Source organism: Lytechinus variegatus, chromosome 16 (genome assembly GCF_018143015.1).
Source record: "Lytechinus variegatus isolate NC3 chromosome 16, Lvar_3.0, whole genome shotgun sequence".
Classification (NCBI taxonomy): domain Eukaryota; kingdom Metazoa; phylum Echinodermata; class Echinoidea; order Temnopleuroida; family Toxopneustidae; genus Lytechinus; species Lytechinus variegatus.
In genome coordinates this window covers 17,058,130-17,075,160 of record NC_054755.1, presented here as the reverse complement: position 1 = coordinate 17,075,160, position 17,031 = coordinate 17,058,130, and the positions used below count along the sequence as shown (strand labels likewise).

General features: G+C 39.5%; 1 protein-coding gene across 1 annotated transcript; it reads left to right on the top strand.

Moving 5' to 3' along the window:
• The first annotated feature begins 6,929 nt into the window (after positions 1-6,929).
• Positions 6,930-16,704, top strand: LOC121429838 (monocarboxylate transporter 12-B-like). Its single transcript, XM_041627083.1, has 5 exons — positions 6,930-7,244; positions 8,620-8,855; positions 13,587-13,730; positions 14,454-15,548; positions 16,351-16,704. The coding sequence occupies exons 2-5, from the start codon at positions 8,672-8,674 to the stop codon at positions 16,551-16,553; spliced, it is 1,626 nt and encodes a 541-aa protein (XP_041483017.1). The 5' UTR covers positions 6,930-7,244; positions 8,620-8,671; the 3' UTR covers positions 16,554-16,704.
• Positions 16,705-17,031: the final 327 nt, after the last annotated feature.

The following is a 17,031-nucleotide window of genomic DNA, read 5'->3' as shown; positions in this document are numbered from 1 at the left end:
CAACCAGGGATTCCCCGAATGAGTCCACAGGTTTCAGTCCATTTGAATTGGTCTACGGTCATGAGGTTAGGGGTCCTCTAAAGCTTATCAAAGAGAGGTTTATGGTTCAGGATGATGATGTAAACCTTCTAGACTATGTGTCAAAGTTTAGAGAAAGGCTCTCAAAAGCTTGTGATGTGGCTAAGGAACACTTGAAAGAGTCGCAGGGAAAAATGAAAGCTCAAGCTGACAAAAATGCAAAAGAGCGAAGTTTCAAGCCTGGAGACAAAGTATTAGTGTTGTTGCCTTTGCAAGGTGAGCCCTTGAAAGCTAGGTTTAGTGGTCCCTACATAGTCAAAAAGAAATTGAATGATGTCAACTATGTGATCAGTACCCCTGATCGAAGAAAGTCTCAAAGAGTTTGTCATGTAAACATGTTAAAAGAATACTTTGAGCGAGAGGCTAGTCAGCCAATAGGTACAACACAGGTCAAAGAAGAAGAAAAACATGTAGATGTACATGAAGAAGAATGCTATGGAAAGACAGATAATGAATTGTCTTATACAGATGTATCTAAGAACGAACCATGTGGTATAAAGTTGTCTAACTCAGAAATGTTAAGAAATATGGATGAGGCATTAAAACACCTGCCTGAAGATCAGAGAAATGATATATCTGGCCTGTTAAGAGAATATGAGAATGTATGTAAAGACAAACCAGGTCGTACACCTTTAACTGTACATGATGTAGACGTAGGTGATGTAAGACCTATCAAACAGAATCCTTATAGGCTCAATCCAAGCAAGTTGGAAATGGTGAATAATGAAATACAGTTTATGTTAGATAATGACATAATCGAACCGAGTCAGAGTAGTTGGAGTTCTCCCATTGTAATGGTTCCAAAGCCAGACGGCTCTCAGAGATTTTGCATTGATTACCGGAAGGTAAATGCAGTAACTAAGACTGACTCGTATCCAATTCCTAGGTTAGAAGATTGTATTGATAGAGTTGGAAATTCTGCCTATATCACAAAGATAGACTTGCTTAAAGGATATTGGCAAGTGCCACTGACTGACCGAGCCAAAGAGATATCAGCCTTTGTTACACCTGAAGGCTTGTTTCAATGCAAAGTCATGCCTTTTGGAATGAAAAATGCACCAGCAACCTTCCAAAGGTTGACAAATCAAGTGATTGCCGGACTTGACAATTGTGTCGTATACATTGACGACATCCTAATATACAGTGATACTTGGAATGATCATCTGAATCATTTGCGAGCACTGTTTGACAGGCTGGACAAAGCCAATCTAATAGTGAATCTGATGAAGAGTGAATTTGCCAAGGCAAAAGTCACATATCTTGGTCATGTGGTTGGTCAAGGGCAAGTGCTACCAAGAGAAGCCAAGATACAAGCTATCTTAGACTTCCCAATTCCCACAACTAAGAAAGAATTGCTCAGATTCTTAGGTATGAGTGGCTTCTACAGGAAATTTGTTCCAAATTTCAGTACAGTGGTTAGTCCTCTGACAAACCTGCTGAAGGCAAAAGTGAAGTATGTTTGTTCTGACGAATGTCAAAGATCGTTTGAGAAATTAAAGGCCATTTTGGTGAATGAGCCTGTTTTGGCAGCTCCAAACTTCACAAAGCCGTTCAAAGTAGCTATTGATGCATGTGATGTTGGAGTAGGAGCAGTATTGCTCCAAGAAGATGAAGAAGGCATCGGAAAACCAGTGTGCTACTTCTCTAAGAAACTCAATCGGTTTCAACAGAAATACTCAACTATTGAAAAAGAGGCCCTGAGTCTCGTACTAGCCCTTCAGCAGTTTGAGGTGTATCTAACCAATGGAGAGATTACAGTCTATACAGACCACAATCCTCTTGTGTTTTTGGAGAAATTCAAAACAAAGAATCAAAGACTGTACAGATGGAGCCTAATGCTCCAACCATTCCCTTTGAAAATTGTACACATAAAGGGAAAGAATAATGTAATTGCTGATGCTCTATCAAGAGTATAAAAAGTGAAATTATTCATGATTTTGACCAAGTGTGTCATTTGAAGAAAACATCTTTGATGTTCATTTATTTTAACATGTTCGTTAAGTACTATATCTTTGTACACGATAACTGTAAATGATTTATCAAGATGACTTTGAACAGTTAAAAGAAAAAAATAATCTTAAAGAAACCTTTACTACGGTAAAGCTTTCTTTTCCCCGGTGGGGGAGGTGTTATATATAAGAATAATTGTAGAAGAATTTAAAAGCAATTACATTCATCTATTAGTTATTTCCCTTTAAGGATAGCCAAGAATTGTAAAGAACATTCAAGAATGTCTTTTTATTATGCAGGCCTTGCCTATTAAAAGGCCAAGGAGTTTTATTGTTGAATAAGGAAAAGCCAAACAATAGAATTGTATTGGTAGTGGAAATGAATAGGCTTAGGTATTTTGTTTACACTGTTGATTTCAATGAGGTCATTCAAGAGTGTTCTGGATTTTGACTGCTCCTGAAAGGAGAAAGTTCTTTTGGAAGACAATTCTAGAAGCTTGTAGATTAGTCGAAATTTGAGAATGATCTAGAACACTTGTAATTAGTATAAAAGCTGCAGATTTTTCAAGATGATCATCACATCATATTAGATCACACCATCACATCATATGAGAGCAGGAGATCACATCACATCATATGAGAGCAGGAGATCACATCACATCATATTAGATCACTTGATCATCACATCATATGAGAGCAGGAGATCACATCACATCATATGAGATCACTTCACCAGATCAGATCAGAGCAGTTTATGCATCAATGAACTGTTTGCAGTTATTTTGAGAAATTATCAGTTCTCATCGAGATCATCAACATCATCAACCTGTTCAATGAACACGCTTCAACCCATGGATTGCTGAAATTGACTGTTAATCATCATCAACATCGTCTTCACGGACATTTCAACTCGTTGCAGTGACTTATTATTCATCGGACTTCAACATCAGTTTCATCATCGCCATCATTGTGAATTTTCGCCAGTCAACTGGGATTTTATCATTTGGATTATTACTTGGATATAGTATCATCACTTCGGGATTTTACATCGGACACTTCAAGAGATTTATGTAAGATCATTATTTGTTTTATTTATGTATAATTATTTCCTGTAATAAAAAAAAAGAGGAAATTAAACTTTATACATCAATTTCTGATTGTTATTTGTTGCAGTATCGTAGCATAATGACCTCATGTTATATTGTGATATGAGGAAGAAATAAAATATGATTTAAAACATAAAAAATGCAGCAGAGGCGTATTCTAGGATGGGTCTTAGGGGATTTGTATGCAGTTGATTTGACCTCCTTATTACATCCCCCAAAGATTTCGTATGATCACGTTATGAACACTCTGTGCCTTGTTACAGACATATTTGGTATGTAGGTGTCAGCTCTGGGTGTTCGAAAGATGGAGCTCCAAGTAAGGATGTGTGTCGGCACTTGAGGCTCCTGACTGCAAACCTTGTATTTGTGGTGAGGTGGGTGTCTTTTCCCAATAGTTATCGTTCAGTCACAAGTCCTGTCATTTTTCCAGCAGATTTAATTCGCTATGGAGCACCCTTGACTTCTGGTCTGCTGTTACAGGCGTATACAATATACAATCATCTGCGAACAGCCTTGTGTGGCAGGATAGGTTCTTCGGTAGATCGTTGATGTAGAGGAGGAGCCAAAGTGGGCCGGTGACGGTCCCTTGTGGTACACCAGATGATACAGGCACCGATGACGAGCCTTACCATTAATAATCACCTGCTGAGATCGTCCGCTAAGAAAGTTCTTGACCCAGGCTGATATTTGGCCATCCAAACCATAATACTTCAGTTTAGTGATGAGTCTTTGATGGGGGACTTTATCGAAAGCCTTTGTAAAGTCCAGAAGTGCTACATCAACCAATTTATTATCATTTAACTGATTTCATGAGTGGTGAGGATTAGGTGAGTTTCCGTAGATTCCTTAGCTCTAAAGCCATGTTGGTTGCCAGACAAAACATTTTGGTTCTCCAAGTGCTTCCTAAATTGACTATGTACTATGTGTTCCATAATTTTACAAATAACAGACGTCAGGAAGACTGATCTGTAGTTAGCTGCATCTTTCCTATTTCCTTTCTTGAAGATAAGATAAGATAACGGCTAGATTGGCGCTCCTCCAATCCATAGGAACATTACCAGAGTCAATGGAAGACGAAAACAGGTCTTGCAAGGTTGATGCTAGCTCCTTTGCACCTATCTTAATGAACCAGGGAGGAATTTTATCAGGTCCCGGTGATTTGTCTTCCTTCAAGTTCTCAATGCCTTCTTTGGTAATGGAAAGTTAACTAATCCCCTGGTGTGTCCCATGGTTGGGATTTCACTATCTGTGAAGACACTTTGGAATTGTTTATTTAATTAAGCCGTATGTCAGAGGGACATTTTTTTATTCATTTGTTTATTTATTTATTATTATTATTATCACTTTATTGGGGGTGTTTTGCCATTTTTGCTCACACCACCACCACGGCCATAGCACGCATATACGTCTCTATGTGCTCCCAAAAGGGACTTTGGAAATTATAACCGGTCAGGGTTAGGTTTATTGTCATTTATATTGCTTCAGCATTTGAAGGAATAACTTCCCTTTAGGTATCTTTTTACCCAACCTAAGGTAAGTGCAGCACATTTAGATTAGCTACACCCCGGTGGCTGGGGGATTCGAGCACACGACACTTTCTTTTCTTATCCCGTTCCCGCGATCAACTCCATTCACCCACAATTTGCTTTTTCAGCTTCACAAATGTCACGTCTGTGGTAATCATCGACAAGGAAATATTATGTAAATAAATGTTTAATGTAAATCAATAATAAGCTTGTACTTTACCCCAACATCTCTCAGAGGTCGGTGACACGCGGTTCCTTTGAATGTTGGTATGTATGCAATTGATTAGCATTGTCGGGTAAGCCATCAAACACCTTTGAATATAAAATTATATAGATGCCAAATAGTCATATTCTTTATTCTTTGCCGCTGTTTACTATACACTTTGGTGTGGAACATTTCGTTAGAGATATTTGGATTAATTACTAACAAGAAAAAGCAGATTCGAAAGCTAAGAAAAGGGGAGGGGGCAATAATTTAAGTAATCTATTTTATTTGTTCTTTATCGGCCTGATGATCACTCCGAGAAGAATAAAACTACCATTAGCAGTGGTGTACCCAGGATTTTCAAAGGGGGGGGGGGAATTCGTCCGCTAAAAAGTCGACAGGCAAAATAAAGTCTTTAACCACAAATGAAGGATTACGTACTAGAAAAAAATTACAAGCAAAAAAAAATAAACAAAAAACAAAACAAAGGTCTTTAAGTTGAAAAGAGGGAGCCACTTGTGTCTCGTCAGGGATCAGTTGTGGATCATCAGGGGGGGGGGGGGCAGTCTGCCCCCCGCCCCCCCCGCCTTTAGGTACGCTAGTGGCCAGTAGCCACAACTAATCAATTCAATTCAATTTCATTCTCGATTAAAATCATTCTGAGGCAACTTTCACTCTGATTGGATATTATACAGATATTGCCTATATACCCAGAGTTTGAATATAACATTTTCTCTCCCCGACGGAGTTGTATTTTTTCCCAAGGGATTATATTTTGCCCGAAGTGCGCAGCGCTGAGGGAAAATATTCTCCAGAGGGAAAATATAGCCATGGAGGGGAGTTAAAATGTTATTTTTTTAAAAGGTAGATGAATATAAATTTAAAATATAAGATAAAAATATATGAACATATAATATACATGCAGTATCTGAGCCATATCGTACGTATCCACGATGAATATTATATAAATAGTGTACGTAAGCGCGTGCATGCAGTGCCAAATAATGAACGATGTGCGAGAAGAGCCAATTGATAAACCGCATCGAGGTCTGCAGGACCATGAAGACCGAGTGCGGTATATCCATTTGGCGAGTCGAGCACAGAGTTCATCATTTAGGTCTTCTATGAACAAGAATGCGTGCATTGTTTGTTTTATACAATCCCCTCCCCTTGTTACTGACTTGCCCCTAATGTTATACATGTATTTGATCTAAATTCTAGATTATTCTACATAATTTTAGACCTCGCAATAGCTCAGTCGGCAGAGCGGGGGATTCGTATTCCGGTGACCCGGGTTCGATTCCCACTTGGTGCGCTAGTGCCCTTTGGGAAGGCATTAATCCTCAGTACCAGGTCATTCGGAGAGGACCTTAAGCCGTCGGTCCTCTGGTTGCTTGCTTACAAGCATTCATGCTTTCTTAGCAATCTGGTAAAAAATCACCACCAATCCTGCACTCTGACGTCAGAGTGCGGGATAGTACTTTTTGTATGACGTCAGAGTGCAGGATAGTGCATTTTGGATGCGTTAGTGCAATTTGCTGAATATCATGTGATCCGATTTTGACCATTCAGATAACAGAACATTCTTGGGAGTTGTATAATGACCCCTGATTACCACATGTCACACACAACCAGGTTGCTTCCCCGTCAAATCTTTACATTGAAGCAATTTTATTAAAGCTAAGTACCCTTCATGCGCAGTAAGTAAATAATTATGCTGAACGGTACTTGTTTATTGCAATCCAATTATCGGAAGCAGATTATCAAACCGAACCGGTGCTCACGAGTTCATACCCCAGGCAGGGGGTAGATCCAGGATTTTTTATTAGTGGGGGAGGGGGGCATTTTCTCGAGGAAAAATTTGATTAGCAAAAAAAAGGTCTTCTCTTTCAAAGAGGGGGGGGGGGGCACTTTTCTGTTTTAATGGCATTTTTACATACAAATTTCAATTGCGCCTTTCAAGCCAGCTCCCCCCCCCCCCTCCCCTGATCCCCCTCTCGATCTCTGAATTTTAAAGAACAATGTATGTTACATTCTGATCAGGGCATGAATTCCCCTCGTGTTCCTTCTCGATAGCACTTGTTTAGAGATAATTCATATTATTCGGAACTACGGGAAAGTGTTTGATTGGTGGATAGTTGATTACGACTGGAACGCGTCATCTGTTGCCGAAGCTAGGAGTTTATTCAAATTAGACGGCATTTGCATGTCACCCCTCTTACATACATTTAGCCATTGATAGGCCTATAAGTTGTTTTTATTGTCCGAGCAATCAGTACCCCCGCCATAATATCACAGCCTTCAGTCAGCAAACAACATTTCAGGACTGACCGTTTTCATGGACTTTGGTCTCCCCGAAATTTCAAAGATTCGTATTAAGGTTCGTATCCCGTATACTATTTGATTTTCATAGATCGTAAGAACAGAATGCTCAATTTGGATTTGTTCTGTTTTAAATAGGGACTTTGACGATTATACAATTCGTTAGATTTTATGATAGCTATGGTTGGATTTTTTTTTAAATTTCCTACATGTAATTCATCTTCTCCTACAGTATTGTTATTTCAAAGTGCAGAGCAACGAGATCATAGCTAAAGTTGGTTTGCTCGATAAAGTTGGTTCTACAAAGGGGAAGTATATTGGCATATAATTCCCCTAAAAGAGATAAGTTATATTAGAAAAAATGGATGATGGCGCATAATCGTTTTTCTTATCACTCTCCTGTTTTTTTACAATAACAACAAATGTTATTTTGTGAGATTTTAAAACGGAACAAGTGATGATTTGTATAAGCAATGCCGTGCAACATTTTAAACTTAAATTCTCTTAATCTACTGTTCAGAGTACATTGTCTTGGTCTCATAAAAAATGTGTTCAATTGAAGTCAATGTGTTCTTTGTAGTCAATTGAATCGATCGTAGAAAAATATGTCTACGATCATTCCTACGCTTTGTGTTAAGGACCCCAGATCATCCTAAGATTCGAAACTGTCGAACAATTGCAAATATGCCGTTTTGTCCAAAGTCCAAGACGACACTGATGTTTTAATTAATTCACCAATTTTTGACAAAGGCTACTTTGTCATGAAGGAATTTCGACAATAGGTTCTCTATACGTTCCATAGAAAGCGTCTGCTTATTGGGTTGCAAAATCTCTCTATTATCTGGACACGTGTACATATTGTAGGATGTCGAAATAGAACATCCTTATTCATCATTGATAATTATATCATAGTATCTATTTTCATAGTGATAGATTAAAGAGCAAATGCAGTGGTAATGAGATGTTCATAAACTAGTATTTTAAAGTTAACGAGAGTCGGGATCTTCAATTGTTCATATTTTCATTTAATGGGTTACAGTGTAACGATCGCGTGTCTACCTGCCCTCATTTAAGTCCTACAAATTAACCAATTCATTGGAACAAATTTGTATACAATGTGAGGTGAGGATCGTTTGTAGCTCATATTTAGATTTTTTTTCCCCGAAATGTTTTTATCCGTAAAATTCTGTTTTCTGTACAGTTTTTTGTTTGCTTTCTAATAATCTTCAGTCACAGTTCCTGCCCAACTACACTTTCCTTTAGTTGATTCCCACTTTAATTCAAACTTTATGTTACATGAAGTACTAGCTGTTTTCTGTCACTGGCTGAAATAACTTTAGAATTTGAATTAGGCCTACTTCATACACCTTTTTAAAGCACATAAACCTGCAAATGTATTTTGTTTTCTTTACATGCATCGCTTTTATATGAAGAAGCCAAAGACCAACCAACACTGTCGGAGAATCGTTACCATTTCTCCCGGAGATGTCGGGCTGGCAGAGGAACAGGCGGTGGGTAATCGTCTTCGCATCGTTTTTTACTATTTTCTTCGCAGATGGGTGTTTGTCGACTACAGGGCTCTACTTAACACCGTTGAGAGACTATTTCGGCTGTTCCATGGCAGAAATCAGCGCAATCGCGAGTCTGGTTGTGCTGTTTTATCATGTCGGTGGGTTCTACGTTGACATTAAAATGGAATTTTCGATAGGCGACGTACGGAGGATTTACGAACATAGTAAATGTATTGTCAAATGACAAAGGGCAACGATCGGGCGCGCCGGAACACTTTCAGTTTTTTTGGGGGGGGGGCAAAATCCCGAAGGGGGCACAATATTTTTGACAGTGTGAGATACCGAAGCGATCGAGGGGGAGAGGGCGTGGGACCCCCCCCCCCCCACGGTAAGGACTTTGTGTAAAAATGGAGTTTAAATGTTGCGTTTCTAAGATAATTCAAAAATAAATTTCTTGAGAATTAAACATAGAATTCACTACGAAAGACTATATACTCAGAGTTTATGAGAACCTATGAAATCTACGCGCAAAACGATCGCTTAATTCGGAATGTGGTTTTCGTGTCTGATAATTTTATTACGTAATACGCTTATATTGACTCAAAATACCAGAAATTACATTTTTCATGCAATATCCTTTCAGAAATATTTATTTATGTACATTTACATACACGGACGACGCGAGAGAGCACAATTATTATAAGTTTCAAGGAGTGTATTAAGCAGAAGAAGCGTAACAACAGAAACAAAATACATTCTAATGAATGTCTTTTTAAATTCAAAATGTCATACTGTTCTGACGTGGCAGACGACGATAAGCGCTTAAATCCCCATTCTATTTAAATCATTTCTGACCTCAGCATTTGAGAGAGTCCCTGATTATCCATGCATAGGCAAAACGTTTCATATTTTGTAACTGGAGGAAAAAGAAATATGACCTGCTTTATTATTGTCTAACAGTTTAAAACTTTTCTGAAAATTTAAAACATTACTCGATTTATGTGTTTCCTTTGGCATGTTTTGTATGGCTGGGAAGCACTTTTGGATGACCCCTTCAAAATCTTCTTTTTTCTTTACATATTTTCTGGGGAAAATGTGACCATAATCTAGTAAATGATGAATATCAAATTCCAGGAAATATTCATTTGTAAATAATCATGAACTAACAAACTACGGCAGTTCATAATGTACATTATGTAACATTATTTAGAAAAAAAATTACATTCCAACATCGAATGTGGTTGACGGTACACCATGTGGAGTTTTCGAAAAAAGTGGATAGAGGAAGAAGTGAAATTGATAGGAGGAAGTAGACAGTTGATAGTCGAGTAATTTTTTGTTCAAACGAGCGTAGTCCTGATAAAGACAGTAAACCAGAAAAGGTTGAAGAAGAGGCTTGATTAGTTGATAGATGAGTACTCCTGCTCTGCACTCCATTCGCCGACTCAAGCTATCATCTTCTCATTTATCCAATAAGCAACTACTCAATCCTCTATAACTCTTTAAACTTTTCGGTTTTACAGCTATTTCCAGATTCCATATGTTGCTCGAGTAACTAGCGTTCACGCCCGTTGGTGATATCGGGTCCGGGGAGCGTTTCATGAAAGGACTTGTAGGACGTTTTATCCGACAGTTACTATGGTAACAATGCTTCTCAACCAATCAGAATACAGGAAAGTTGTCAGATCTTACAACTTGTCGGACGAAAATATTGATGAAACACAACCCCGGTCTGAGCGTTTCTGGGCGACCGCGCGTTTGTTATCCGACACAGCCAGCATGCAATTTTTTTAGTCCGGGGGGGGGGGCACTTACATTGACGAGTGGATACCATGCGCGACCAAAAAACACGTAAAAAGGATGCCCTTTTCACGATAGGGCACGTTACGTACGTAACGTGATAAGGGTGTCAAAAACACAAAAATAATGAAAAAAGGGTATCTATTTCGCTAGGAAAATTACGTGTTTAGGGTCGAATTTGCGGGAATGATAAAACAAAATTAAAATGTTTTATAAAGGATGTCGTTTTTGCCCCAACTGTTCGTGTTTAGAGTACGATTTGCGCGAGGTGTAGAAGGTGGGGTCGTACTAAACCCAAATAAGGTAAAGCCGACAACCGAAGGACCCGTAACAATAATACATTCCTGTACTTGTTTAGGGGTTCATTTCAGGGAATATTTGCCAAGAGTATCGTTTTGTTTCCAATGCTTGTTAAGGGTATGGTTTCACACGCCAATACTTGTTAAGGGGTGCATTTTCAGAATATGGAAATTACGTGTTTAGGGTGCTTTTCGAGACCCCATGGTCGCGCATGGTATCCACTCGTGAATGGAAGTGGCCCCCCGGGCCCCCATTCCACAGAACGGAGACCATGGAAAGACCACTGAAAGACTTAAATTGGTGAGGTCTTACAGCGGTTTTCAAGATCAATGAAATTTGTCATCTCTGTGGAATGGCTCAGAAAGACCCCTCAAAGAACTCTGAAAGACTGATGGATATTTCTTGTCGCACTGGTCTTAGACTAGTCCTCTCGAGACCTTTCAATGGTCTTTCAGAGATCTTTTATGCAATAAGTGATCTTTCTGAATTCTTTCCATGGACTTTGCCTGGTCTTCCAATGGTCTTTCAATGATCTTTCAATAATCTCTCATGAGTCTTACATTGATCTCCGCAAATATCTTGAGAGACTGCCGAAAGATCAATGAAAGACTATGAAGACTTTGAAAGTTCATCGAAAGACCGCTGAAAGACTGCTGAAAGACCACTGAAAGACAATTTTCCTGTAAGACCGTTGTAAGACTGTTTTGAACCGTTTCAAAAGGTTTTGGAGCCCATGAAGACCACGAAGACCACTGAAAGATTTGTCAGGACTCGCATAAGACCTCAAAGACCATTGTAGGTTCATTGAGAGACCTCTGAAAGATCAACCAAAATTCGTGGTCTTTCAAAGGTCTTCCAGCGGTCTTGTTCTCTGTGGAATGGGGGTTTAAAAGGTTAAACGTTATCACACTGTAATAAGATGGAAAAGGGGCTTATCAAAGGTATGTTTCACAGAGGGACATGTTCGTCAAAAGACGCAAGGCTTACTAAGATGTGTAATTGCCCCGTCAGGGGCGAAATTTTTTCATTTTTGACAAAAGAAATGACAATTCTTAGGCAGAAAAGTGCCTTCATCGTTTACTTTTGTCCTTAAATAATATCATTTTTCTACTTTTAGGGGGGGCACATTGGGGGGGGCAAAATCTCGTTTTGCCCCCCCAAAATTTTCTTTGGGGGGGGGGGCAAGTGCCCCCCCTGCCCCCCGCTTCCGGCGCCCTTGGCAATGATGTAGTCCTTTCGAAAACCCGGCGGTGAATCGAAACAAGAGATTAGTCCTTGATTCTGGACAAACGATGCAACTTGCATTTTCTATCTGCTCTGAAACTATAGAACGAAATTGCTGTTCCGGTTCAACGATTTTCGACATAGAATTTCCAGCCGGTCTTGTCATTTGGCGAGCATGTTCAATACATTTGAATAAATTAATGTTTCAATAAATCACCTCCGTACGGAGCCTTCTAAAATCTTAATTGGCCCAATTACATGTACATGTATGTCGACATGGCGGGATACGTTATCTAGCCAGGTCGAATTTGAAACCTTGCATGTAGACATTGAAAGATACTTATTTTGCCAAGTTGACTTGTCAGAAAAAATTGGAACCAGTGGGATTCGAACCTGCCATCTACTGCTTTCCGGGCAGCGAGTCAACCACCAGGCTATTCTGGTTCACGGCTAAGCCACGATGAACTGGAATTCGAGTACCCTCGATCCTCTTCTTTCTGACTCATTACTATTCAAATGCCGTCCGCCGTGGACAATAGATAGTAAAAATTAAGAGGCTTTTATAGGAGGAAATTATAATTTGTTTAACAAATTTTCTGCATTACTCCTATCTGTTTAAGATCAGTATGCTCGATCTGTAATGAAAATCGGCATTACCCCTATTTGTTTAAGATCAGTATGCTCGATCTATAATGAAAATCATAAATCATAAGTCAGAAAAAATTGGAACCAGTGGGATTCGAACCTGCCATCTACTGCTTTCCGGGCAGCGACTCAAAAACCAGGCTATTCTGGTTCACGGCTAAGCCACGATGAACTGGAATTCAAATACCCTCGATCCTCTTCTTTCTGACTCATTACTGTTCAAATGCCGTCCGCCGTGGACACTAGATAGTAAAAATTAAGAGGCTTTTATAGGAGAAAATTATAATTTGTTTAACAAATTTTCGGCATTACTCCTATTTGTTTAAGATCAGTATGCTCGATCTGTAATGGATTTTTTTCTGACTTATGATTTATGATTTTCATACAGATCGAGCATACTGATCTTATGATTTTCATTACAGATCGAGCATACTGATCTTAAACAAATGGGAGTAATGCCGAAAATTTGTTAAACAAATTATAATTTCCTCCTATAAAAGCCTCTTAATTTTTACTAAAACCTGTATGTTGATATAGTTGCTAAATCGACTTATATGATTACCATGCCGACATAAATCTTTTCGATTTGACAAGATAACTTAGTTCGTCTTGTTGACATAAAAATTTGTGTAAGTCGACTTGGCAAGATTAAAGTCGACTGGTCGATGCAACTTTTTTCATCACCATCATGTCTTACTTTTGCTTCTGTTCCATCTCTTGCTCTCCTTGTCATCTTTCTTTTATTTCCCCCTCTCCCTTTCCCTTCTCTTCCCCTTTTCTCCTCTTTTCTCTTGTATTTCTTTCACATCCCCCTTTCCCCTTTTTCCTTCTCTTATCTCTCTTTCCCCTCTCCCCTTCCCCCCATCATTAACTTCGATTGCATTTTTTTTCTTCAAATTTCAATGAAACCACACGAGCAGGAGGTCTATCCGGAACTGTTGTCAACCGAGTCGGCTACAGAACCGTGGTTGTGGTTAGCGGTTTCATTGCTGCACTTGCAATGTTCGTCAGTAGTTTCACGTCTTCCCGGATACTACTAGGATTCACATTTGGAATCGTAACCGGTAACTCTTGTGTTTTTATTATGGTGTGTGTAAGAGTGCCTATAATACCCTACATGTAAGGATACCTATCAACCGGGGACATCCTACAACCGGGATCGAACGTCCCCTCGTACATTTGATTAATCTTTTGGTCTTATTTCTTATCACCAAAATAAAACACAAATACACTGGTATCAATGATGCCAAAAGCATAAGATGATGTGTTAAATGAGCAATGAGAATTCTCAAGGGTGCTCGTTTTCTGGATCAAACTCCGGGTCCCATCGAAGAGTTTTGCTAGATTCAAATGAAATCCACCCTGGGATATATCTCATATGTGTAAAGAAGAGATGGGTACCCCGTTCACCAGTACACCTTTGATGCATCTTCTTTTCTCCTGTTTTTCAATTGTGTAGTAAACGAAGTGGAATCACCACCAGAAAAGTAACCCAAAACAACTCTACAAGTTAAGACTTTGATCCGTTCTCCAAAAACGCTTTAAATGTGACTTAATAATAATTATCTTGAGTATCCACACAAAATCAGAATTCATGGTGAATTAATGCTACTGACACGGCATGTCATCATTGTAACACCGGCATAGTCATCATCATACGTTACTATGTTATTACCAATGACATATCATTGATCGGGTTTCCTTGGTGTGAAAGTAACTGCAAATTTGTAGGCCAGCTCAGCCATGGATGCATGGAGCTTATTAAAATTTATGTTGCTTATTTACAGGATTTTTCTCAGGATCACCCTACCCGGGATGTTCCTTGGCAGTCGCCTCCTACTTTGACAAGAACTACACCACAGTTTGGGGCATAACTTCTGTTGGTACCTCTCTTGGCGTGGTCGTCCTACCGCCATTAACCCAGTACCTGATCGACCATTACGGATGGAGAGGCGCTATGGTGCTTTCCTCGGGAATCATGGGCCAAGTGATAGTCAGTGGCATGCTCCTGCGTCCTGTCATGAAGAAGAGACGCCCTCTACGACGAATGTCTTGTAATCGGTCCCAGGATTGTCTTGACGACCAAATAACCCACATGGAGACCATGATAGGTAGCTCGATTTCTGTTTCAAACGGAGGAACTCTACAAGGGTACTCAAAGATTATACCAAGCGTTAGTGACGACTCGACAAATCAACTAGATAATCACAAGGTATGTGATCACTATGAACAGCTAGACAATGACAAGGGACATGGAGGAAGTCCAAAAATGCGTCTTGACTCGCAAGGACGTGCAATCAAGAAGACAGAACTTGATGACAAAGACGGTGTAGTTTCCGATGGCAACGACATTGTCAAAGTCTTGAACCTTAAGATGAGCTCCGAATCTGCCTGCACAAGAATCTGCTACACTTTAGGTGTCCCTCTGATGCGACATAGTTTTAGAGTTGCCCTCATCGTTATATCACAGTTCACTATCGGCATGTGCTTCAATTTCCTCCTCAGTCACCTTCCTGGTAGCTTAGTCCATCGTGGTGTGACCAGCCAGACTGCTTCTTTGTTCATATCTCTCATCGGGATCGGAAGCATGGTTGGTCGAGCGGGATACGGGTTCCTGGTTGATTTTGGCTGCATATCAGCTAAAAACCTCTATGGCATTAGCATGGCGATATTGGGATCATGCGTTATGTTATACCGAGTAATTAAAACGTATTGGATGTACGCCATTATGTCATTCGGCGTTGGCGCGTCCAGTGGCATCACTTTCGCTCTTGAGGTCGTCCTGTCACGTGTGTATGTAGGCAAAGAACACATGGGAAGGGCCATTGCTTTGATATTCCTATCACATGGTACAGGTGGATGTGTTGGCCCGATCCTTGGCGGTAGGTTACACACTTTTCATTATACCTATAGTACATCGGTAAAAGTTTTTTTTTTCAGTTTTCAGTGACGCAGACAAAGTGAACGTAACAAAATTAAGAAAGAATACGGAATTTTACCCCCAAAAAAGAAGTTTTCACGGTCTATATACAGTAAAATCATGAAAATCAAAGAAAATGCAATAAAATGTAACATGTGCTAAAGTGAAACAATGCGAAAGATCAATCCATCCAACTTTTTTGCTTTGTGTATTGGAAGCTTTCTCTGCATGTAAACGTAGAGGGTTTTTTCCCCTCAGATTTTTACCATTTGTCTATTGTTTGAAAGTCTAACGTCAAGTTAATTGTTTTGACGAGTCACCCCCCCCCCCCAAAAAAAAAAGGCGGAATTGGTTCCGCCGATGTTCAAACTGAGTCTTGTTTCTTGACAATACCTGGTCAATCACCGTCTACACCATCGAAGATTATCAATTGATGACGATGACATTGATGATGATGGCGATGGTGATGATAGTGATGGTGAAACCACAGTCAGAAGTACAACACCCATGTTTTTATTTATCCTAATTTGACGACGTTGTTGGCAGCAACTATACTAGCGATTATGATACTTATGATGAATTGAATAATAAATAAACTAATCAGAAAGTAGTAAATAATTGAATGTTCAACTGCAGTAAGAGTCATCAGAAAAAAGTCCGAATATATGTACCTTTACCACCACCATAGTTTTTTTTTGCTTACTTCATTCATTAGATATTGAAATTACTTGTAATAACACATCAGCATGTGTTTGCTCTTTCAGGATGGGCTTTTGACGTCACCGGAAGCTACGATTATCCATTTTACATATTTGGTGGAATTGTTGTTCTTTCAAGCTTCATGTTCCTACTCGAACCGAAATTGGGTGAGATGGAGGCATATCGAGCATCGAAGATATTGCAATATCATCATTATGACGGACAGAAAACAGATGGATGTGACGGAGAAAAGATGACTTTTGTTTAAATCCGGAAAAAACATTTTTAACATGTACCATTTTATTGCTGTTATTAAAGTGCTATACCTTTCCGTTCATATTGGACGAATTTTGAGTTGTCGAGGATATTTCTCGTTTTGAATTATACGTGATTTTTGCGATTAAACCACCCTCATATCCTTTAAATTCATCAGTGTTTCTTTCTGTTGAGTTTCTTCCGTCAAACCAAAGAGCAGGCGCGGATCCTTGGGGAGGGACCGAGGGGGCCTTGCCCCCCCCCCCCCCTTCGGCTAAAAATAAAAGAGAGAGAGAAAGAAAGAAAAAAAAAGAGGAAAAGGGGGGAAAGAAAAAAGGAAAAGAGAGAGAGGAGAGGGGGAAAGAAGAGGGGAAAAGAGAGAGGAAGAGGGGGAAGGAAGACGAGGGGAAAGAAAAGGAGGAAGAGAAGAAAAGAGAGGGAGAGGGAGGAAAGAAGAGAAGAAAAAAGAGAGGGGAAAGAAAAGAAGAAGG